The 23549-nt window shown below is 63.2% G+C and overlaps 3 protein-coding genes across 4 annotated transcripts; all 3 read left to right on the forward strand.

Moving 5' to 3' along the window:
• Window positions 1-873: 873 nt before the first annotated feature.
• Window positions 874-3336, forward strand: RAMP2 (receptor activity modifying protein 2). Of its 2 annotated transcripts, XM_017834077.1 has the most exons (5): window positions 874-993; window positions 1134-1284; window positions 2336-2440; window positions 2781-2883; window positions 3025-3336. In XM_017834077.1, exons 2-5 carry the CDS (start codon window positions 1224-1226, stop codon window positions 3278-3280), a joined length of 525 nt encoding a protein of 174 aa, XP_017689566.1. In that variant the 5' UTR covers window positions 874-993; window positions 1134-1223; the 3' UTR covers window positions 3281-3336. The 2 variants fall into 2 exon arrangements, with proteins under 2 accessions (XP_017689566.1, XP_017689567.1); XM_017834078.1 differs by lacking the exon at window positions 874-993 and having other exon boundaries at window positions 1089-1284.
• Window positions 3337-3793: 457 nt separating this feature from the next.
• On the forward strand, window positions 3794-6528 carry VPS25 (vacuolar protein sorting 25 homolog). Its single transcript, XM_017834195.1, has 6 exons — window positions 3794-3907; window positions 4046-4191; window positions 4277-4330; window positions 4728-4816; window positions 5286-5361; window positions 5875-6528. The coding sequence occupies exons 1-6, from the start codon at window positions 3843-3845 to the stop codon at window positions 5985-5987; spliced, it is 543 nt and encodes a 180-aa protein (XP_017689684.1). The 5' UTR covers window positions 3794-3842; the 3' UTR covers window positions 5988-6528.
• A 4732-nt stretch (window positions 6529-11260) lies between these two features.
• WNK4 (WNK lysine deficient protein kinase 4) lies at window positions 11261-23444 on the forward strand. Its single transcript, XM_017834194.1, has 20 exons — window positions 11261-11671; window positions 16794-16966; window positions 17175-17395; window positions 17487-17644; window positions 18192-18280; window positions 18356-18575; window positions 18651-18981; window positions 19142-19272; window positions 19345-19412; window positions 19503-19644; window positions 19715-19831; window positions 19900-20055; window positions 20331-20388; window positions 20530-20664; window positions 20793-21379; window positions 21602-21698; window positions 21810-22233; window positions 22369-22571; window positions 22687-22784; window positions 22867-23444. The coding sequence occupies exons 1-20, from the start codon at window positions 11261-11263 to the stop codon at window positions 22867-22869; spliced, it is 3822 nt and encodes a 1273-aa protein (XP_017689683.1). The 3' UTR covers window positions 22870-23444.
• Window positions 23445-23549: the final 105 nt, after the last annotated feature.

Here is a 23549-nt window from a genome sequence, read left to right on the forward strand (position 1 = left end):
TGCCCATCCCCTCCGGATGCCCCAGGAGGGAGGTGGCCATCCTCGCCCCGGGGCCGTGCTGAGATCATTGGGTGTCTCCCTGGCAGAGGCTCCTGCCACCCAGCCGGAGGCTCTGCTGGCTCCACCAAAGAGTGGAACTGGGGGGCTCCAGCCCTATGGCCACTGGAGTGCCAGGGATAGCTTCCAGATGTGGCCACTCATCTGCAGAAGGTCCCGTGGTGCCCTGGAGTGATGGCTGCTGTGGCCTGGGGAGCATCAGACAGCTCTGCCAGAACCTCTGCTGGGGAGCTAAAGACCGGACTAATCTTCTTTCCACAGCAGGCAGGGTCCCTCTGAGCTGTGCTTCACTGCAATCCAGTCCCCACTTTGCACGTCTACAGGTGGCTGTTAAAGGGGAGGCTTTGAGCTGCACTCTGCCCCTGGCCAGGGGTGAAACGAGCTCACCTGGCCTCAGCTCGGTCCTATGAGGGAATGCTGCGAACCCATGGGCTGGGGTCACCCTCAGTTGGGGGACATGGGCCCCTGGGCGAGATCTGCTCCAGGAATAGGGGGCTCCAGCAGAGCTGGGCAGGCACTGGGCTGGACGGTGCAGGAGGAAGGCGTTGGGGCCAAGGACTGTCAGGGTCGGCCAAGTCTCTGCCCTCTCCCCACCTCCTCGGCCTCGTGCCTGTGGGCAGGTCACGTCATCACCCTTCCCTCCTCGGCCGCGGGCCTGGGCAGGGGCTGGAGCTGCCCCAGCTGTGCTGCCCGTGGGGCAGATGTTGGGGCCATTGGTCCCCCTGCCTCCTCCATCCCTGGGCGGCAGCGCCCGTCCGGGGACATTGTGCTTCCCCGTCCACTCCCCCCGCTGCTGGGCTGCCTGCCCTCCACGCAGGAGACGAGGGATTTCACAACCCAGCCCAGACAGGATTAAAGAGAAATACACAAGTAAACAAATCGCAGCCTCGTAAGGCTGGACGTGCTGTGCGGGGAGCAGAGCCTCCGGGCCAGCGGGTGAGGCACGGGTGTCGCGGGTGCTGGGGCGCCGGAGCAATGCCCGCGGGGGCCGGCACCGCGCGGCACGGCGGAGTCCCGCCGGCAGAGCCGCTTCAGAGCAGCGCTGAGCAATCTCATTTTTCACACGTCTCCTGTAGTCAAACTGCCCCTGTCAGAGGAAAGGAGTTGCTTCCTGTTATTTCCATTGAAATCCTTGTCCCGGTCGTTAGCCGGCAGGCTTTGGCAGGATGGCACCGCTCGCACACACAAGCTCCGACCACCTCTCCCAAGGGCTCCTGCTGCTCTGGGGTAAGTGCGCGGGGGGCGGCCCCGGGGGCTCCGCACCTCACACCACCCCGCATGTGGCCGCCCTCCCACTCGTGGGGCCCAGGGTCGGGGTCTCGGCTCAGCCTGACCCACCACCTACCCCGGCATGGGACCAGCCTGAGGGTGGCTGGGACAGCCACCGACAGCCTGGCCAGGGGTCAGTGGCAGGTGGGTGCTGGGGGCAGCCCCCACCACGCTCATCCCCAATCTAGCAGGGAGCCCTGCAAAGCCCCGAGCTGCAACAGGAGCCGCAGCACCACAGGCAGAGGGGCTGGATGGGACCATTGGGGATAGAGACTGGGACAGGGTGGGCTGCCCTTTCCTCAGCCACTGTACCAGCCCAGGAGTACCCCATGGCCAGTGCCTGGCTGTCCCAGAGCTCCCCATGAACGGCCTAGGCAGGGCCCACTGGGGCCCGCCAGCATTGCTGCCCCACACCATGGGCCCTCAGCCAGGGGTGGAAGATGGATGGGGCGGTTTCCTTGGGCCATGGGGCCCCGTGGGGCAGGCGAGACATGCCCCACGCCCTTGGCAGGCTGTGCTGGGCGTGGGACTGATGGCAGGCGGAGGGGCTCTCCGGCAGTGCCGTACTGTGTCCAGTGCTTCCTCTTCCTGCCTCAGCCCTGTCCAGCTGCAATGCAGCCACCCAGGGCAATAGGGCGGTGCCTGCGCTGGCTCCCCATGGGCAGTGGTCATGGCTCACCCCTGTGCTGTGACCACAGCTCAGGGACCACTGCCACCAGAGAGCTCCTCTGAGCCCTTCAGCAGCTGCTCACAGCCTGGCTGGACCCCTCTGCACAGCCTCTGCCCATCTGGGGGGCTGGACACCGTGGCCCCAGCATGTGCCAGGATTAGGGCAGCTCACCGTCCTGCGCCCCAACTGCTGGCTCCAGTGGCCCCCGAGGGACACTCAGAACCAGTTCCCTGCTGCAGACTCAGCCTCTGCTGAGGCAGCTTCTGTGCGTGGAGCCCTACCAGCACCTGCCCCCCTTGACCCTGTGTTGTTCCTCACACTGTGTCCCCCCTTCTGCAGTGCTCCTGGGGACTGGGCTCTGCCACACGGACGCCGAGACAAAGGGCTTTGGCCAGGATGCCGGGACAAGCTCACCCATGGCCATGGGGACAGCCCAGCCCATGGGTGAGTGCTGGGGCTCAGCAAGGGCTGTGCAGCCCCCTGGGCCCAACGGTGCCCTGGCCAGGGCTGGCTCTGCACCATAGGGTTATCCTCCCCCTTTCTGCTGGCTATCGCCAAAATAGCTGGCCCGTGCCAGCCAGCAGCAACCTGCCCTCCCACTGTGCTCGTGGTATTGCCCTGGGACTGCTGTGGAGTCTGGGCAGTACCCCAGGGCTGCTGCAGGGTCTCTCCCCCACCTTGCCAGTGTCCCTCCCGCTGGCCTGGGTGTCACCTGGCAGCAGGGGCAGGCAGGGATGTGCTATGGAAAGGGCGTGCTGCCCGTGCTCAGCACCTTTCCCCACAGAGGGAAATTACTCCGACATCACACAGAAGTGCTGGGATTACTTCGTCTACCTGATGAGGAATGTGACGGCATCGGAGCTGTGCGAGTGGAAAGTCATCAGGAGGTATGGGGTGGTGGGACCTTCCCCTCTGGCAGCAGGGCACAGGGGCTGGGCAGTCCAGAGGGGTGCTGCTGGGCTGGGGATGGCCCGGGGGTCTGTGCCCTGGTGCCCTGTCCCCTGCCAGTGCCCCGGCTGTCTCCCCAGGCCCTACAGCGACCTGCAGTTGTGCCTGGAGCTCTGGGCCGACCGCCTGAACTACAGCTACCCCAACGCACTGGCGGAGCAGTACATCTTTCAGAGCCACCACCGCTACTTCCACAACTGCACCCTGGAGCACCCGGTGTACTTCGACCCGCCCGAGGATGTGCTGCTGGCCATGATCATCGCCCCCATCTGCCTCATCCCCTTCCTCGTCACCCTGGTCATCTGGCGCAGCAAGGATGGCAAGGCACAGGCCTAGCGCTGCCACCCCGTCCCGCGGCGGGGCACGGACCCCCGGCCACCCGAGCCGTCCCGTGGGCTCCCGGGGCCACCGCCCCCCGCTGCTGGGGCGGCTGGTTCCTGCCTTCCCCCGCGCCGCGGCCCGGGATTAAACGCTTCTCCCCCCACGCCTGGCTCTGCTTCTTCCGTCGTTCGATCCCGCCGCGGGCCCGCCGCGGGCCCACTCCCGCCGCCAACCCCGCCCCGGCATGGGCACGCCGGCAGCTTCTTGCCGTGGGGAACGTGCCTCGTGGGACACCGGGACCGGGAACACCGGAACCGGGAACACGGGGACCGGGAACAACGGGACCGGGAACAGGGCGGGGCCACCCCGTCCGGGAGGGGCGAGGCTCGGAGGGGGCGGGACTGCGGGGCGGGACCCTGCAGGGAGGGCGGGGCATCGGAGGGGAGGGGCCTCGGTGGAGAGGGGCGGAGCCCCGGTGGGGAGGGGCAGGGCCTCGGTGGAGTGGGCGGGGCGCCGCGGCCGCGCCGGAAGCGGGCCGGGCCGGGCCGGGCCGGGGCGGAAGGCGGCGGCGGTTCCGATGGCGGAGGCGGAGGCGATGAGCTTCGCGTGGCCCTGGCAGTACAGCTTCCCGCCCTTCTTCACGTGAGCGCGGGCGGGCACGGCGCGGGACTGGGCGTGGGGCTGGGTCAGGGCCAGGGGGATCAGGGCGGGGGACGCGGGACACCGGGCCCGGGGGCTACCGGTGCCTCGGCGGCCCCGCGCTGACGCGACCCCCCGCAGGCTGCAGCCCAACGGCGAGACGAGGCAGAAGCAGCTGTCGGCCTGGTGCGCGCTGGCGCTGGCGTACAGCCGGCGGCACCGCCTGCCCGCCATGACGGTGCGGGAGGCGCAGGACATCCCGCTCTTCGCCAACAGCCGCCTCCAGCGTATCCTTTGGGCCCGGTGCCCGCGCCCCCATCGCCCCCACCCCCCGACCCCGCCTCCGTCAGCGCCTCCTTAACCCGCGCCCAGGGAAGCTGCCGCTGGAATCCATCCAGGTGGTGCTGGAGGAGCTCCGCAAGAACGGTGGGTGCCTCGTCCGTCCATCCGTCCGTGCCCCGGAGCGGAGCCGGTGCCCGCCCCGCAGGACAGCTCCGTGCCAGGGCAGGGACTTGCCCATCCCATAGATTTGGGCTATGCTGCAGCCCAGGCTGGTTCCTATGGCCATCCCTGCCTGCGCCTCCACGGGACCCAATCCTGCCGTTGCAGGCAGATTTAGCTGAGGAGGAAGAGGGGTCTCAAAAGAGAAATCGATTTCTATAGACACAGCGATATTTAGGAAGTTGGCATGAGCAGTTGGGAGGAGGCTGGACCCTGAGGCTGCCCCTGGGTGTAGTGTCTGGCATGTGTCCTGAAATCTGCACATTTGATCCTTACTGCTGACTTGTGCTCTGATTCAGTCTCTGTTCCCTGTTGTTTTTAGGGAACCTGGAATGGTTAGATAAGAACAAAACCAGCTTTCTGATCATGTGGAGGAGACCAGAAGAATGGGGAAAGCTCATCTATCAGTGGGTGAGAGAGCTGCACACCCAGACCAGGCTCAGTGTCTGAGAGGACAGGGGGTCCTGGCTGCTGTTTGGGAAAGACCACTGCAGTGTTCTCCTCTTGCTTCCTCATTGCTTTTACCTTTCTGCCTCCATTTCTCCCTGTTGCAGGGAGGGACAGGGTTATCAGCAGCTTCTTGCTTGCTGTGAGTTGTGGGTGCCACTGCCTGCCCCCAGTGCCACACTGGCTGTTCCCTGGTGAGGACAGGACAGTGTCACTGTGTGTGGTCCGAGTCCTCAATGCAAAATGTGGGCAGGAAGAACCGAGGGGCAGGGAAGGAACCGTCTTTGTCTCCTCAGGCTGCACTTCTGACCCTGCTGCCCCAGGCTGCCGCTGCTCCTTGAGTGCTGTGCACACTTTATGTCCCGTGCTCTGGGATGTACAAGGATGTTCAGCCACGTGGATGAGATGTGCTGTGTTGCCTTTCTGTTTCCAGGTGTTGAGGAATGGCCTGACCAACTCTGTGTTCACGCTGTACGAACTGGCCAGCGGGGATGATACCGAGAGCGAAGGTAATGTCAGGGCTCGTGGTCTAGAGCAGGTTTTCAGAGCACACTGGATTGGAGCATGTAAACAGTTAATTGTCAGGTTATAGTTTTGTAGATTAAATATTTTGAAATCTCACATGCAAACTTGCCCCCCACACCACTGGCACGTGCTGCTGCGAAGGCTTTTAACACTTTGCAGGAACATGTCCCTCTGTAATTGCATTTTCACTTCCCCAGTGCCCAGCACTTTCTCTGGTGAGGTGAGGGGTGTTTTGTTTTCATGCCGAGCTCCTGCACTGCCTTAGAGGCTCCTGTGACTCATCCCTGCTGTCTGGTGTCCTTCAGGCTTTGTTCCTGAAGCAGTGATGTAGGGATGAGCCTGTCAGTGTAGCCGTGTGACTCTCGATTTGCTGTAGTGTTACAGTGCTCTTCAGAGCCCTCTGCTGCCCCCAGTCCATGGACCTTGCAAGCCTGTTTATTTCCTGATGTGATTTTTTTTTTTTTTCCTTATTGATGAGGATCTTGGTTCTTCCCTAGAGTTCCATGGCTTGGATGAGGCTATGCTGCTCCGTGCCCTGCAAGCCTTGCAGCAGGAGCACAAGGCTGAAATCATCACGCTGGATGACGGCCGAGGCGTCAAGTTCTTCTGACAGGAGGCCCCTTCCCTTCCCCAGCTGCAGTCTTCGGTCTCGCTGACAAGGGTCGCTCCCTGGGCCTGGATTCACACCCTGACTGCAAGTAGCTGCATCCTCAGGATTTCTTGGGGCAAGGAGAGTCTGCGAACCCTTCCGAAGACATGACTTAGAAATATCCCAAGATCCTCTGTCTGTCTGTTCTTCCTCTTGATGTGCTTGAGAGGCTAAAGCTGCTCCAAGCAGTTCTGAGAGGGACCACCCAGTAGTGAAACACTGGGGCTGCTGCTGGTCCCTCTTCCTGTGACAGCCTCGGAGCAGTCCCAGCTGGCTGGTTGAGCTTGTCCTCAAAGGGCCCCCCATCCCTCTGCCAGCCATGTGCCTGGGCCCCCCGGTCCCACTGCAGTGCCCAGGGGTGAGGCAGGAGCAGGGGACTGGCTGTGGCTGCTGTGCTGTGGAGGCCCTCAATGGCAGAAGGAAGTGCACTTACTGCCAAACGGGCTGGGGGATGCCAAGGAACTAATTTCAGGTGATTAAAATGAAATGTATTTATAGAGCAGCCTGGGTGTTTTCATCTGTCTTTATTTTTCCATCAGAAACAAAGTGTACTGGATTCCTGCCCTTCAGTCCTGTTTCCTCTCTGCCCTGAGGGAATGCAGCGGTGCTGGCGAGGGCTGGGCCTCCCCCAGGTGGGAAGCAGCAGCACAAGTGCTTTTCTCCACCTGGCAGGGCCATGACCCGTGGGAGCCCTCACTGCCCATCTCAGGACAGAGACATTTACTTTAATTTTGCGCATGCAGCCTGCTGGAAGCCCCTGGGTTTGTGCAGAGGTGACGGGGTAAGCTCTGTACCACTGTGGCTGGTAAAGGGATGACTCAGCTTTAGACTCTTGGTGCTGACAACAAAGTCCCCAGCTTGTTGGAAGCCGTGGCCCAGGTACAGCTGCTGACCCTGTGAGTCCTGGGGAAGCCAGGTGGCTGTGCTGGGGCAGGATCATGCTCACCTTTCCGTGGTGGAGGCTGGGGGCAGGGCTGGAGTGACCTTTGGTCAGACCAGTGTGGTTGTTCTGGGGGTCCGGCACCTGCCCTGGCCAGTGCTGACCAGCATGTCCAGCCTGCCCTACCCTCGGGGACAACCCAACACTGGTGTCACTGCTGCTGACAGCCAATGTCAGTGTCAGGGAATCCTCGGTGTAGGTGAGATGCTGGAGCCCAGGGGCTGCAAAGTTTAAAACTTTCCATTTTGTAGCAGGAGCCCGTTGACCTCAACTTGGTGAGATGTGCTGCCCTGGTCTGGGCACGTCTCTCTGGAGCTGCAGCTGAAGCTTAGGCTTCCCGTCCGTGCCCAGGGACAGCAGTGCTGTGGAGGAATTCCTGAGTGCCAGCACTTCTCTGCTGGAGAAAGGCACTGGCAGCGCTCATGGTGAATCATTGACACACTGGGCAGGTGTGGTCTCCAATCCCTATGAGCTCTTCCATGGTGCTGCCATGCACTGACAGCACTGAGCAAGGCCAGCAGAAGCAAAGGCTGTGCCACAGTGTGTGCCAGGAGCCCCACAGCACGTCTGTCCCCACAACTGGCTCAGGCTCTGCTCAGCCCGGGACTCACTGCGTCCCTTTGTGTCTGCAACCACCGAAGTCTCTGTGTAGGATCTGTCTGCTACCAGTGTCTGCCCTGGACTGCCTCTGCTTCCCTCTCCATGCCACTCACATTGCCCCTACCCTCCCTGTTTGCTCTGCCTGCCTCTGTGGCCGCAGTGCTGTGCCTGAAGGCGTCTGCACTGGGTCCCAAAAAGCGAGCCTCCAGCAGTCAGGCTCAGGGTGTCTGTCCTTGCTGCCTGTGTGCGTGATGTGGACCTCCCAGCACTGTGTTCCGAGCTGGGAGTGCTGTCTGTAACCTGGCTGTCCTTGAGGGAGTCTGTGTTCTTAATTAAATTCGCTCCCTTCTTAGGAAATGGCTGATGTGATATTAGATAAGACTAAAACTAGCTTTTTCGTTCCAAGGCGCTCCTGGCAGCAATTCCCTTCTCTTTTTCAGCTTCCTATTTACTTTGCTTACTCAGTGAGAGGAGGAGCAGGAAGAGTATGTCCCCTTTGCGGAATGGACACGGTGTAAAATTCCTTTTCCACACCCTCTGGTCTTGTTATTAGAGGCCACATCCAGCCGTGCCTGTGCAGACCCTGTGGGACCAGCTGCCCATGCCAGGCACCATGGTGGTGCTGCTGCAGTGAGGTGTCACTGCCAGGGCTGTGGGATGGGTCCTTGGGATGGCAGATGTGCTGCTGGCTGGTGCTGCTGCCCTGGAGGGAGCAGGTGTCCCTCTGTGGAGGTGGCTTTTCTGGGGGGGGCTGATGCAGCCCCCTCCTCTGGCCCGTGGCCCCTCAGAGGCCCTTGCTGTCTGGCCAGGGTGATTAGGACTCACTGGCTGGGGCGAGGCACTGCTCAGGGGCTCTGGTGCTGAGATAAGGCACTATCAGGCCAGGCACACTCAGATCCCACTGGTCAGGGAGGTAAGGTGCCAAGAGGGGGTTTATTTAATGTGGCTGCTTAGGAACAAGAGTTGTTTCAGTTTGATAAATTTATATGTTGGGATAAACTTGCAGGCGGATCCCATCTGTACCTCTGGGCTGAGGAAATCCTCCGCAGTGATCTGCCCAGGGTTACTGCCAGAGCTGAGGTTTGGGTGCCATCTCCTTCTCCCTGAACTCACATGGGTTAGAGCAAGAAGGGGCAAGGCAGCTCCTGTGGGCATGGGGTGGTGAAACCAACTGTGAAAAAAGCTCTGGGTGTCCCTGGAGCCCTGGACCCTTCCTGGGATGGGCACCTTGTGCCACGCAGCCCCAGCTGTGCATCCCCATCTCTGGAGGGGGACACACACCTTTGTCTGGATCCATCCTGGCCTTTCCATGATCCTGCCCTGAGCTCCGGAATCAGAACAGACAATTCCTGGCAGGGCTTGCTGGAGCCCAGAGCTGAGCAGGGCTTTGATTCATGATCTGATTCTAAGGAGAGTGATTACACAGTCCCCTGTTCTCTTCCTGGCAGCCAAATGCAGGTGAGAAATGGGTTATGTTCCCTGATTGCGGCGGTTCCTCAAAGCGAGGGCTGGCACTGGCATCCACAACCCAGAAATGTCACCCTGATAACGCTGGGGAGCTGCAGTGGGCACCTGATTGTGGAGCAGGAGCCCTCTGTTTTCAGGCCAAGTTGTCTCCAGCTTGTTGTCCCTGGCCAGGTCAGGAGGGGAACTGTGCCCCTGCCTGAGCTGCCTGCCCCCTGCCAAACTCTGGTGTGAGGTGGCATTTGGCCGGGGATGACTAGGGAGTTTCTCAGACCACTCATCAGGGATGTGTGGGAGGGCAGCAGTCGGAGCAAACGTCACCCCTAATTTCCTCTCCAGTCTGCAGGGGCCTCACTGGACTGGAATACTCCCCTGCGCCTCTGGGATCTTCCAAGGCATCTCATTTCATGATGAAAAGCCTCGATAAGGGGACATGTCCTTGCCAGCAACCAAGCCGAGATCTTTGCCTGTCTCCGTGTGTCTCACTGGAGAGAGATGGGGCTCCCTGCCAGTCTGGGCCATGTTCCTGTGCCTGGGCAGTGCAGGGTCCCTGTCAGGGAACCCTGGGTGGGGGCAGCCACAGAGCTAGCCCACAGGGCCACGGGCAGCATGCCCCCCTTTCTGGCAGTGCTGAGAAGGGCTGGGTTCACCCGAACAAAGTGCGTTGTTTGACAGAGCTGCGTCAAACCGTGTTGCACCTGACAACATGAGAGTCATCCATGGCAGGGCTGGCCGAGTGCTGCACCCGCAGCCTGTTGGTCCCGGCCTTTGGGCTCCCGTGGCCATGGTAGCCCAGTGCCCCGGCAGCAGGTAATGCCCTGCAGGGGCCGGTGCTGGACACAGTGTTCTGCCAGCAGTGGTTGTTTCCCCAGGACCGTGCCCCTCACACACTCCAAGGAGTGCGGGGCTGGCTGGGGATGTCACTGCTCCCTACTCAACAGCCCGTGCTGCACGAGCAGCTCTTGGCAGGGAGGCGTCGGTCAAACCCCTTGTTGGGGAGGGGGTTCCCGGCTCCTCCAGTGCTGGAGAGCCGAGCTGGAAGAGCTGGTCATGTGGGGGGAGCAGAGGGGAGATCGGCGGTGTGACACAGCTTGGCCATGGTTTCTGTAGGAAGCACATTTCATTCAATGCTTCTCCCTCCTCCTGCCGCCAGGGATTTGTGGGGAGCAGCGGTGTCGGACACGGCCACAGCTGAACTTCGGGTCAGCAGCCCCAATTGCCCGGCGTCACACTGGGGGTGCCAGGTGCGTTTAGGAGGAAATGGCAGTGCTCCAGTATGGATCCACTCCTTAATGTTTCCCGTATCGTTGAGTAGAAACAATCTGACCTCAGGGAAAAGAAATTAGCGGTGGCCTCAATTGCTTTGTGTTTTATGTAAACAACCTCACCGGCAGAACAACCTCCTCCTTCAGCCTGGAGAGACAACACGCTCTTGTCCGGCTGTTGGCTCCCGCGGGGCTGACACACACCTTCGACTCTTCCTATTTGCGTGACCCTAATTTCAGGATTTCAGACTGTAGTGAACCCGAGCAGGGCTGTCTGGGGCGGCGTGGGGGGGACCCGTGACCGGGCAGCAGGACGCGGCTGCTCCCGGACACACTGCTTCGTGACCGGAGTCAGAAACTCCGAGGAAACGTCTAAACCAGGCGCGTTCTTACGTCCCGGCTCCGGCTGCGTCGGTCACAGCGGCCTCGGAGCCCCGCAGGGGCGGCAGCGGGCGAGGGGCTGCTCTGCGGGGAGGGTGTGAGCCTTCGGGGCAGCCACGGCAGCGCGGCCCCGGGTGGGCGCCAGGCAGTGACCCCCGGCCAGGAGGGGACACCCCGCATCTCGGGGGGATGCCCACCGTTCCGCTCCCGGCGGGGCGGCCGGGTGCGATGCCGGGGCTCTCGCTCGCTACGCGCAGCCTGTGTCCGCAGCCGCAGCGCTGGGCACCGTCCCGGGGCCGCTGCCCGGTGCGCTGTCGGTGCCCGGTGCGGGGCCCCTGCCCGGTGCGGAGCCGGTGGCGCAGAGCGGGCAGGGGGCGGTGGCCGTGCGGGGGCGGGCCCGGGCGGGGCGGGGGCGGTGCCGCCGGGCGGGGCAGCGGCGGGGCTGGGGCCGGTGCCCGGGCCGGGTCTCGGCGGTCCCTCTTGGCTGCGGGGTCGCGGCGGCAGCGGGTGCGAAGCTGCGCTGGAGCGGCCGCCCCGGCCGGGCTGAGCCGATGCTGGCGGCCGAGCCCGCCGCTGCCGGAACCATGTCCCAGCCCGAGGCGGAGCGGGCGGATGACGGCTCCGCACCGGAGCCGGAGCCGGAGCCGGGACCGGGGCTCCCCGGACGGGCCCCTCACCGCAGCCGACGGCCCTCGGGTCGCGACTCCCGGCGCGCCTCTTTCCGCTTTAACCGGCGGAGCTCGGCCGAGCTGGAGCTTCTGGGGTACCCGGCGCCGGAGGGAGTGCTCGGGGGGTCGCCACCGCCGTCGGGAGTCGTTGGGCTCCGGGAGCCGGAGGAGACGGAGAGCGAGGAGGTGGAGACGCGGGCGGTCGCCACCTCCCCCGACGGCCGGTTCCTCAAGTTCGACATCGAGATCGGCCGCGGCTCCTTCAAGACCGTCTACAAGGGGCTGGACACGGAGACCACCGTGGAGGTGGCTTGGTGCGAGCTGCAGGTACGGCCCCTGCCAGCGCCTCCGCCCCTGCCTACTCGCGCTCTACCCGCGCCCGCAGACCCCTGCCCCGGGGCAAGGGGCTCGAGGGTGGTACTTGGACCCTTCTCCATCCAGTTTCCCTGGCATGTGCAGGTCCCCAGGCCTGAGCCCACTTACCCCTGCTGCCTACCTGAAAGCTGTGTGGGACCCGTAGGGCACCTTCCCAGGCCAGAGCCTGTTCTAGCAATGGCAGGGACTCTCGAGCCCCCACTTCTGCCAGGCACTACCAGCCAGTCGGGCAACAGCAGCCGGGCAGGGCAGGGACCTGTGGCTGGGCACGGGCTCCCCTCGCTGCCCTGCACTGTGCCGATCACTGCCAGTGCCTTGGTGCCTCGCGGGGCTCCTGGCCCGGGCCCAGACTCCTGCTTAGCACCGCCGCTCCTGGCCCTCCTGCCCATCACGTGCTGTTTTCCGTTTGCCTTTTTGCCGCCTGTGCTTTGGAGCATGCCAGGGGACCCAACCTCTTGGTGCCAGTCCCTACTCTGGGGCTTTACAGGTGGATCCAGGATGACCTGTTGGGGCTGAACAACCCCCTGCCTTTCTGGTGCCCACCAGCTTGCAGATTTTCCTCTGGGAGGGCAGTGAGGGCAGCAGTGCCCTCTCTACCCGTGTGTCTGTGCCAGTGCTGGAAACGGCTCCGAGGTTTGCTCTGACAGCCCTTGGTTTGCTCTGGAGCACGTGCCTGCAGCAGGCGGGGGCTGGGTGTCAGCTGGGAGCAGGGTACAACACGACCTTGATGTGCTCTGCCTGCTTGACCTTTGCTGAAGTAGAGTCTGTGGGCACCTGTGTGTGGTTTCTGTGATGCTGCCAGGGGCTCTCTGCTGGGAGCAGCTACCTGTGGTTTTGCAGGTCTCTGAGGAGCGTTCCTCTCTGCTGACATACTCCTTCATCCCCTTTGCTGCCTTACAGCCTGACAACAGGATGCAGACAATGGGATGCTGAGGGCAGTGGTGAAGATGTTGCTTGTGCAATGCCTTCGCCAACTTATTGTTTTTGATGGGGGTGATCTTGCCCATGGAGGTGCACAAGGAGAGCTGTGCCATGGGGCTCCCTTTTCTCCTTGAAGCCCCTGGGGAAGGGCTTTGGTGAAGTCCAAAGTCTCCCACAGGCTCCTGGCCCTGGGATGGCTGCTGTGGTGGGAAGGTCCAAGTCCTTGTTGACACAGAAAAACATGTCTTGCGAGTTTGTTGAATTGTTCCTAAAAGCTCACTGCAGTGGCAGGTGTCTGCCTGGGCTGGGTCCTTGGGGTGGCTGCAGCTCAGCAGAGCAAGAAGAGATCCTGAGAGAGAGGTGGGTGATTTCTGGAGGGCTGACTGTAGCCTCTTAGTGAGGAAGGAGAGGATTGTCCCCCCCCTTCATGGGTTGCACAGAACTGCTGAGAGTTCAGTCCGGAGCTGACTCAGTTCTCCCACCCTCACGCAGCCCCACGGCTCTGTCCAAATGTCCCCGACCTCTGCTGAGTCCCTTCGGGTGGCAGCTGCTGCCGGGGATAGGCTCTCCTTGGTGAGACCAGGACCTTCTCTGGATGAGTCAGCCGTGCCCAGTGCTTCCCACTCAGCTGGCTCCGTGTCCCTCCCTGTGGGTCTCAGCCCCGTGTCACAGCTGTGCCCCAGCTCCCCTGTGTTGGCACCTGGCGTGCCCAGTGGGACTGGCAGCACATCTCCTTCCCTGCCCTCCTGCCCATCCCTGCCTCTGTGAGTGGGCAGCGCTGGTCATTTGTGAGAGGCTGCTGGGGAGTTGAGGCCACATCATCCAGGTGGGGGAAAGGAAGTTGGGAAGCAAAATGCTCCCGTGCCTCAGTCCAGCAGGCACATGCTGGCCCCACTGCTGGTCCTGCGAGTCACCAGGCAGGAGTGGCAGGAGCCACTTGCTTGGTCCCAGGGGAGCTGGCAAGGGGAGGGTGTAGGGAGGCCGGGGTCTAAGCTGAGCTCTTGGCAGGGACCCTCCTGTGAGCATCCCATGGTGATGGGAGACCTGGCAGACCTGGCTCTCCTTGGCCTACACCTTGCCAGGGGAGCACAACCAGATCCCTGTGGGCAGCCCAGCCCCGCTCCCCCCCCAGTGCCACCCCCTCACCTCCCCCACCACCCCTCTGCCCCAGCCCTCTCCCCTCCCCACCCACTATTTGGCTTCGTCCCACTGAGCACTCTTTATCCAGTGTCTCTTGTCCCCAAATCCATGTCCCACAAGGGGCTGAGGGCACAGAGGCAGACTTTTAGAAGTTTGTTTTTTTCAGCAATCATGCAAAGAGTTGGACACTGTGACACAAATATGGGATTTGGAACCGCAAATAAAAGTGGTTGTGGTTCTGCCATTTTAAAAATAGCTTTGTCCTGTGCATTTCACAGTTCTCCTTCTATTGCCTTTCAATTCCAAATGAATACCTAACCTCAGGCCTGACCTGTTCTGCACCAGCGAGCCTTGTCCAGCTGCTGTGATGGATCCCAGTCCCAAATCCCATCTCTCCCTACTGTCCTCGCCCTGCCCTTCCCTCCTTGGAGTCTGACAAACTGTAGGTTGGTTTTGCCTGTCCAGTCTTCCTGTGAGACCCCTCTGGGGACCTGCCCAACCCCATCCCCTCGTACCGCTGCCCCCTACTCCTGAACGCAGCGTCTGTCTGTGCCTCCTGCCTGTGTCCACAGCCCCGCTGTTTGTGCTTTCCAGCTTTAGCCCAGGACTATTTCTGTGGTAGGTGCTGCGGGCAATGGGGAAGGAGGAAGCAGGGAGGAAACCGGAGGCCCAGAGTGGGGTTGGGCTGTAAATACCTGTCTGTGAGTGATTTTCCTGTGGAACCCCTTGGGGCTCCCCAGCGGGCAAGAGCATCCTGGGCAGAGGGTGCTGTCGTGCCTCCCCTGGCTCCAGCATCCAGATTGGACTGGTAACCTCAGCCAGCAGCCCTGGGGCTGGGGGACACCTTGTGTGTGTGCTCACATGCCTGTGAGCACGCAGGAGCTCCCTGCTCAGCTGGGCAGACCTGTGGGCAGGGCAGTGAGGCAATGGCACCCACTGCTGCTGTAAAGTTGGCTCCTGTGCAGGGGGCTTGGGACTTCCCTGTGGCTGGAGGTGCTGTGGCCATGGCTGGGCACTCTCCATGTGCCCCACCATGGTGTTGCTGCGAATGCTCCTCCAGAGTGCGAGTGCCACTGTGGAGCCAGGGCCCTTGAGGGCTGTGGGAGCAGGACAACCAAGGGCTATGGGAACAGGAGAGCCCTGGGAGTGCTGCAGAGTGTGCTGAGCACCAACACTGCCAAGTGCTGGGGACAGGTCCTGCTGCAGAGAACCATCCTCAGCCACCATGCCCAGCCCTCCCTTCTCCCTTGCTGGCTTCAGCTCCTGGTGTTGGCTGTGCCAGGCTCCTTGGCAGCCAGCTCCTGGCTCACAGGATAGGGCTGGACTACTGCCACCAGCTCCTCACCGTCCCCACACCACCATCCCCAGTGTCCTCCTCCGCCCTGTGTGAGTGCTCTTAGGAGAGGACGTGGTGTGCCCGTGCCGTGCAGCATGTCCGTGCTGGCAGCCCTGCCTGCCCTGCCCTCCCTGGTGCTCCTCCAGCCACGGATCCCCACAATCAATGGGGAGAGCATCAGGATGCCTGGGACTGGGAGCCGCTGCCGCTTTGGTCGTGCATGAGGAACGGTGCCAGGTGAGCCCAGCAGCCCTGGCACAGGCTCAAAGGACACACTCAGCTCCCCCAGACTTTGCTCCAGGCACAATGGGAGAGGAAGCCTTGTGCTGGGGTCCTGCCTGGGGTTGGGGGTGGCACAGTGGGGGCTGTGCTGGCACAACCGATCCAGGCGAGGTCTGCTCTCACTGAGCTGGGAGAGCCATGGCAACCCACAACTCCCTCTCTGCCCCTGTTCACAGCCCATGACAGCTTCCTTGTGCCCTTGCAGGTTTGTGGGGTGCAGTGAAGCCTCTGGATGCCTCTGTGGGCAGTGGGGAGCCAAAGGGCGTGATGGTGGCTGTGGCACTGGGCAGGGCAGCCGGTGATTGCTGCTGGCCATGCAGGGGTTCGGGGGCTGTTTTCCTCCTCGTGTATGAAAGGTCCCATTCATCCCACTGCAGCAGGCTCAGGTTCTCATCTGGGCTGAGCCGGTCCCTGAGCGTGTGTTAAATGCGGGGGGGATTATGAAGCGGCTCCAGTCCGGCCGTGGGGCCACCTGTGATGCAATGAAAATATTACGAAAGCTGCTGGAGCTGAGGGATGGCAGCCACCAGCCAAGGGGCCGAGCACGGCTCTGGCAGCGCTGGCTGTGGGAGCTCCATGGCAGCTCCGGTTTCCTTGCCCCTGAGCATGGGCTGGGCAGGGGTCCCAGCTGGAAGGCCCCCAGGCTCTGCAGCAGCTGAGCTCATCAGGACCCCAGGCTGTGATGGAGTTGTCGGTGCTCCTGCTCCTGCTTCTGCCCAGGGCTCGGCACTCACAGCTGCCCCGCTCAGGGCAGGATCCAGCTCCTCTAGCTCTGTTCAGTCAGCTCCACCCTTCCCTGCACTCTTAGGCTGTGTCCCTCTAGGATGGAGGGTTCCGTCCCCTCCGCTGGCCCCGACCCCAGCTCCACTCAGCACCCTCGGCTTCGGTTTCCAGTTTAATTAACTAGAGCAGGAGGAACATGGAAAAACCTGGGCTGGAGCCTCCCCCGCCTGCTTTCCCCAACAAAGGCCTCATTGAGGCTGTCCCGGCACCCCGCCATGCAGAGCTTGGTGCCGGTGGTGCCCCGGCAGGGGCAGAAGGGCCGTGGCCATCGGGTCTGCACAGGGCAGGATGGCAGCCGCTGCTGCAGAGCCCCTGCGTGTCCCCTCGGCAGGATGGCTGCAGGGTGGGCTTCCCTGTCCTGTGGGGAGGGGGTGGGCTCCGGCTGGGGGCTGAGTGAGGGGAGGGATGGGCGGCCCCAGCACAGGACAGCAGGGAAGAACACGAGCTTCTCGGTGCCTCATCTGTTGTGCACATACCCAGAGCAGGGGGAGAGGGGTGGAGGGAGGCCACGTTCCGGGGCGGCCCCAGCCCTGTGTGCACGGCTGTGCCGGGGGACAGCAGGTCTTGGCAGGACCCCACGTGCCCCCCTCACCCCCTCGATGGCTCCCACAGACGCGGAAGCTGTCGAAGACAGAGCGGCAGCGGTTCAGCGAGGAGGTGGAGATGCTGAAGGGGCTGCAGCATCCCAACATCGTTCGCTTCTACGACTCCTGGAAGTCAACCATCAAAGGGCAGATCTGCATTGTGCTGGTCACAGAGCTCATGACATCTGGCACCCTGAAAACGTGAGCAGGGACCGCTGGATCGGGGTGTGCAGGGGAGGGGGCAGGGTCCCTGCTGAGGTGCTCTTTGTTGCTTGCCTGGTGTGGGCACCTGAGTCTGGATAGCCTTGGCACGGCAGCAGGAGGAGGGTGGGCTGGGGCAGGGCTGGGGCGTGGTCCGAGCCCCACAGGTCCGAGCCCTGGGGGTCTGAGCCCTGTTGGTCCCTGGCAGGTACTTGAAGCGGTTTAAGGAGATGAAGCTGAAGGTGCTGCAGCGCTGGAGCCGGCAGATCCTCAAGGGGCTGCATTTCCTGCACACCCGCTCACCTCCCATCATCCACCGTGACCTCAAGTGTGACAACATCTTCATCACGGGCCCCACGGGTTCGGTCAAGATTGGGGACCTGGGCCTGGCCACACTTAAGCGAGCCTCCTTTGCCAAGAGTGTCATAGGTGGGGTCCCAGCATGGCTGGGCTCGCAGGGGCTGGGGGGGCTGCAGGGGGTGGGTTCCCTGGGGGTACTGAGCTCCACTGCCACCTCCAGGCACCCCCGAGTTCATGGCACCAGAGATGTACGAGGAGAAGTACGATGAGGCGGTGGATGTCTACGCCTTCGGGATGTGCATGCTGGAGATGGCCACCTCAGAGTACCCCTATTCCGAGTGCCAGAACGCTGCCCAGATCTACCGCAAGGTCACCTCGGTGAGGGCCCAGCCCCAGGCGTGGGTGACGCTGCTCGCTGATGCTGCAGGAGCCAGGACAAGGGGCGGGGTGGGGGGACAGTGAGCTGAAGCTGTCAGGCCTTGCTGCTGCCCAAAATGTGTCACCGGGAATGTTGTGCAAGTGGTTAAAAATAGTCTGGTCAGCGAGGGGTTGCTGTGCTGGGGCATGGAGCTGCGGGTGGTGGTGGTGGTGGTGGGGCCACGGCTTGGCCAGACCCTGTGTCCCTCAGCCTACACTAGGCACTGCCAGCACATTAATGGGGTGGAACAGGAGCAGGTCTGCTTGGCCACCCCCTACATAGGGCATAGCATCTGCCCTGGCCGGTCACGGCCAGTTCCTGCCAGCTCCTGCCTGCTGGGGTGGAAACCCAGAGCCCCAGGGTATCCTGGCCCGTGCAGGCACACGTGGCTTGGCCATGGGAGCTGCTGCAGCTTCAGTGGAGCCCTGGGCTGGTTATTCCCCGGGCCCTGGGAGCCCGGCATTGCGGCGAGTTGGCACAGAAGGTGTTGACATTCATCACCCCCAGGGCCTGAAGCCCAGCAGCTTCTACAAGGTGAAGGTGCCAGAGCTGAAGGAGATTATTGAAGGCTGCATCCGCATGGACAAGAATGAGAGGTGGGGTCAGAGCACGGGTGTGGGTGGCATGGTCCCCCTTGGCCCCCAGCCCTTGCTGAGCTGTGTCCCCTGTAGGTACACCATCCAGGACCTGCTGGAGCACTCCTTCTTCCAGGAGGACACGGGGGTGCATGTGGAGCTGGCTGAGGAGGATGATGGTGTCAAGTCTGGGCTCAAGCTCTGGCTGCGCATGGATGACACAAAGAAGCTGCACGGCAAATACAAGGACAACAACGCCATCGAGTTCCTCTTTGAACTCCACAAGGATGTAGCAGAGGAAGTGGCCCAGGAGATGGTGGGGATGGGAACAAGGGAGCCCTGGGTGCTGTGGGGTCCCTGCACTCCAAAGTGACAAGCCCCCTCCGTGCAGGTGGTCCTGGGCTTCATCTGTGAGGCCGATTACAAACTGGTGGCCAAGGCGGTGAGGGATCGTGTGGCTGCCATCAAGCGCAAGCGGGAGAAGCTGAAGCGTGTCCAGGACGTGCCATCACCTGCAGAGCCAGAGCAGCCGCCGGGTGTCCTGCAGCTGCTGGAGGAGCTCAAGTCCCCACGGCCACCCGGTGCCCCCGCGCCTGCCCCAGCCATCCCTGGCTCCAGGGACTCCGTCTTCAGCAGCACCTTCCCCCCGGAGCCTGAGGAGCCCGAGGCCGACCAGCACCAGCACTTTGCCTACCAGCACACCAGCTACTCCTCGGCCACCTGTGCGTAGGCACTGGGTGGGCAACAGCTGGGTGGGCAGCAGGGGACCTGAGGTGGGAGGTGGGTGGGGGATCCCTCTCCTTCCCCCAGCCCCACAGCCCTTTCCCAGGCAATCAGCCAGGGAGGGGACTTGCTCTGGTTCATGCCAGCGCTCCTCCACAGCTGACTGTGAGACAGATGGATACCTGAGCTCCTCCGGCTTCCTGGACTCCCCAGACCTGGCCCACCGCAGTTTTGTGGCTGGGGACCCTGCCAGCCCTCCTCCCACCCGGCCCGTGCGCTGCTTCCCCACGGTGAGTGCGGCCCTGTGGGTGGGTGGGGTCGGGGTGGCTGTGGCACCGTCTCACCCTGTCCTCTCCCCCCAGAGCATCGCGGTGCAGCTGCCCACAGAGCGCTTGCCCCCCGCTAGCGGCTTCTCCTCCCCGGTGGACAGGTGAGGCTGGGGGGCTGGGTGAGGGCTGGATGGGGAGTGTGGCACCTGGGAATGGCCACGCTGATGCTCCAGTGCTGGGGCTTCTTGCAGCTACACCTCAGATGTGGCATCGGGCATGAGCGATGGCTGCGAGGGGCTCTCGGCCAGTGAGCAGAGCACAAAGCTGCCGCCCAAGCGAGCCTCGGGGAAGCTGCTGCGGCGCCGAGCCCGGTCCAGGCTGCGCATAACCAACGTGAGTGCCACGGGTGCCAGGCGGGCACCAGGCAGGCGCTCTCAGACTGAGCCAGCTCTGCCACCCACAGATCTCCGACAAGAGTGACCGGGTGGTGGAGTGCCAGCTGCAGACCTACAACAACAAAATGGTGACCTTCAAGTTTGACCTGGATGGGGACAACCCGGAGGAAATCGCAGCTGTCATGGTGAGTGCGGGGTGAGGGCGAGGATCTGCCCGGCTGTGCTAGGTGCTGACCAGCCCCTCTGCCCCCAGGTCCACAACGAGTTCATCCTCAAGTCAGAGCGGGATGGTTTCATCAACCGCATCCGGGACATCATCCACCGCGTGGAGACCCTGCTCCGCAAGGACGGGCGCAGCGGCGCCGAGCTGCCCAGGAGCCCGGAGGCTGAGGGTGGCGTGGGCAGCCCCGTGAGTGCCAGCCCGACCCTGCCAGTGCTGGCAAAGCTGCTGATGCTGAGCGTGCCTGGGGGTGCTGCCTGGTCCCAGAGAGCCCGGGGGGAAGGGGGCTAGGGTACAGGGTCCTCCTGTGGTCACTTGCCCACTGCTGTGACAAGTGGTGGTGGTCCCTTGCCTGGCACAGCCTCCAGCTCCTGTCTCCGCAGGTAGTGGGGCCAGGGTGGGGCTTAGCACAGCTCGGCCAGGGCCTCTGCCCCAGTGTTGGGCTTAGCTCATCCTCCTTGCAGGTGGACCTGCAGCTGCAGGGGCTCTCGCGCTCCATCTCCTCCTCATCCTCGCTCAGTGGTATGTCTGTGCCCCTGAGTGGGCTCTTCTTGTCCCCTCCAAGCCCCATGCAGGGTGGGGGACAGCTTCAGCCAAGCCTGGGGGGGTCTCATGGGGCATGTCCTGCCCTGGCTGAGCCTGGTTGTCACCCCTGTGCTGCAGATCTGAGCTGCACCAGTCCCAGACTCTCTGTGCAGTCCCCCATCCCGCCATCACTGAGCCGCTCCCCGTCAGAGACTGACCTGGCCAGCCCCGCAGAGGCACCAGCAGCCCCGGCACCGCTGGAGGCCCCCGCAGGTACTGGCACTGGCAGGGCTGGGCGTGTCCATCGCACTGGGGCCGCTGGATCAAGGCTCTGGGGTGCCTGGGTGGGGAGGGAAGGAGGGGGCACTCGGGAGCCACTCCTGATGCTCCTCTCTCTGCAGGCTCCGTGCAGACCTGGCCACTCATCTCAATGGCTCCCTCCTGGCTCACGTCGTCACCGGTGTTCCCACAGACCCCCACAAGGACCCCAGAGGGGCCTGTCCCACCAGCCCTGCCCCAAGCACTCCTATCCCCACAGCCTCTCCCCACGTCCCCTGTCTCCTCTGAGCTCAGCAGCCCCCTGAGCCCGCCTGTGACCAGCACATCCTGGTCCCCCACCACCCCCCTCCTGACCCTGGCCAACGTCTTCTCCTTGGCAGTGATGAGCGTGGCCCAAACGCTGCTGCCCACTGTCTCCCCTATCGCCAGCTCGGGTGGGCACCTCTACCCTCCACTGCTGCCACGGCCAGAGAGTCTTGTCCTGGGGGCCCCACGCTTTGTCTACCCTGACCCCACCAGCACAGTCAAGCCAGTCCCGGCTGGCAGTGGGATCCTGGAGTCAGCAGGGGCTGATGTCCCCACTGCCGGGGGGCCCATATCCTTCCCACCCCCAGCACCAGCCCCAATGTACCCCATAGACAGTGAGGCTGTGGGTAGTCCCCTGCCACCGCTGAGCTCGTCCACACCAGGGAGCCCAGAGGGCAGCACGGTGAGTATGGGGGTGCAAAGGCTCCTCAAGGATGCCTGAGGTGAAGCTCAGTGCCAGGGGGGCTGGGTGGTAACTGCAGGGGAACAGGAAGCCTCATGGCTTGTGGAACCACTTGGATACAGGGAGGAATGAGTGGGCAGTGGGTTCCAGGAGCAGCAGTGGGGGAACAGGACATGTGGGGGGACGTGGGAAGGGGCAGCTGATTGTGCTCAGGTCCCACAGGTGCCACCCGGTGCCCCCAAGCCCAGCCATTCACTCATCGTGTCCGAGTTGCCGGCCCCCGCCGTGCGCACGGCCCAGCTCTCACCCATCAACGAAGGTGAGGTGGGGCACGGCTGGGGCTGCACTGGGGCCGTGCCCGTGCTGGGCACGTGATGTTCCCGCCAGCCCATGAGCCCTGAACCCCACCAGCTGCCCCTGTCCCCAGCAGAAGCCAAGCCCCAGGTGCTGGGCCGGTTCCACGTTATACCGACCAAGGACCTGCCTGCGCCCTCCCCTGTGCAAAACGGGAGCAGCAGCGAGGGAGAACAGCAAGTGGGGCCAGTGAGTGGCTCCCCGCCTCCCACGGTCCCCGACACGGGCCACAGCTCAAGCAACGACTCGGATGCAGTGCTGGAGGCAGCGGAGCAGGAAGCCAAGGCTGAGGAGGTGCTGGCCAAGGAGGGCACGATGCCAGTGGCACCGCTGGAGAGCGACCAGGAAGGCCCTGGGGAGGAGGGCACAGACAGCACCCCCCAGGCCGTGCTGAGCCAGGTGTGGCTGAGCTACCCCCGCAGCCTGACCTACGTGAGCAGCGATGACACCGAGAGCGAGGACGAGGAGATCTGGGAGGAGCTGCAGAACCTGCGCCAGAAGTGAGCAGGAGGGTGGGCTGCACCCAAGAGGTGATGTGGGGCCTGCAGAAGGGGACAGGTCTTTCCACCCACCCCAGGTGGGAGGGCGATGCTCCTTCCCCAAGGCTCTGCTGCCACACCCCATGTCCTCCGCAGGCACCTGGCCGAGGTGCAGCTGCTGCAGAGCGCCCAGAAGAAGGAAATTGAGGAGCTGTACCTGAGGATGGGGAAGCAGCCACCACTGGGCATCGTCTCTCCTGCCGCGATGCTGTCCAGCCGCCAGCGCCGCCTCTCCAAGGGCAGCTTCAACCCCTCCCGCCGCAACAGCCTGCAGCGCCTGGAGTTGGCACAGCCCGCAGGTGACAGCCCCGCTCCCGCTCCCCTCAGAGCCCTGAGCTGGGCAGGGTCTGTGGGATCCCTCCGGGCTGGGTGTTGCAGGGCCGCTGCCCCTGCTCAGGGCCGCTGTCCCCGCAGGCATCATGCGCCGTAACTCGCTGAGCGGCAGCAGCACGGGCTCGCAGGAGCAGCGGCTCAGCAAGGGGGTGACCTTCGCCGACGACCTCGGCCGCATGGTAAGGGTAGGGGTGAGGGTTAGGGTGAGGGGTGGGGGCTGATCCTGGCATGCTCCCAGCTCATGGCCACCTCTCTCCACAGTAGCCAGCTGGCCAGCAGTGACTCCATGAACTACCTCATCCAAGTGCCTGTGGCCCCAGGGCAGAGCCCCTGCACCCCCTGGAGGGCAGTGCCGGCCCCGGGCAACCCAGACCTGTGGTGGGGACCTTGCGGGCTCCGCAGGGGCAGTGCAGCTGGCCGGGGGCAAGTCTGTCCCACCTCCAACCCTGTGTCCCCAGGGCCCTCCCCGCTGTCCCCAGCCCCTTTGCTGGAGGACATGTGCCAGGTGTCCCCACCTCTTGTGGCTTCACTGAGCTGAGCCCACCCCGGAGCCCCTGCTCGCCCCAGCCCTGCACCCACTGATCTCCATCCCCCTTCCCACACGGGCCTGAGCCCCCCACCCGCCCTACGGGGTGGGATGAGCTCCCCATGGCCCTGTCACAGGATGGAGCTGGAGCACCAGGAGCCGCAGGATCCAGGAGAAGTTTGTTAAGAACTGGTGTGCAGAAGACATTTTCATAAACACGGATTGAATACGAATGGAGTGTGTGTGTGTGTCTACTGGGCAGGACCTGTGGCTGCTGGCCTCGCTGTGCCACAATAAAGAGCAGAACAGAAAATCCTGCCCCAGCAGCCCCTGAAGGGGTGAGATCCTGAGCCCGGCTCTGCCCAGCAGCTGCTCCACGGGCACTGACACGGTCTCCAGTCAGAGGGTTTATTGTAAG

The sequence above is a fragment of the Lepidothrix coronata genome, unplaced genomic scaffold, assembly GCF_001604755.1.
Source record: "Lepidothrix coronata isolate B3197 unplaced genomic scaffold, Lepidothrix_coronata-1.0 Scaffold229, whole genome shotgun sequence".
Lineage (NCBI taxonomy): Eukaryota > Metazoa > Chordata > Aves > Passeriformes > Pipridae > Lepidothrix > Lepidothrix coronata.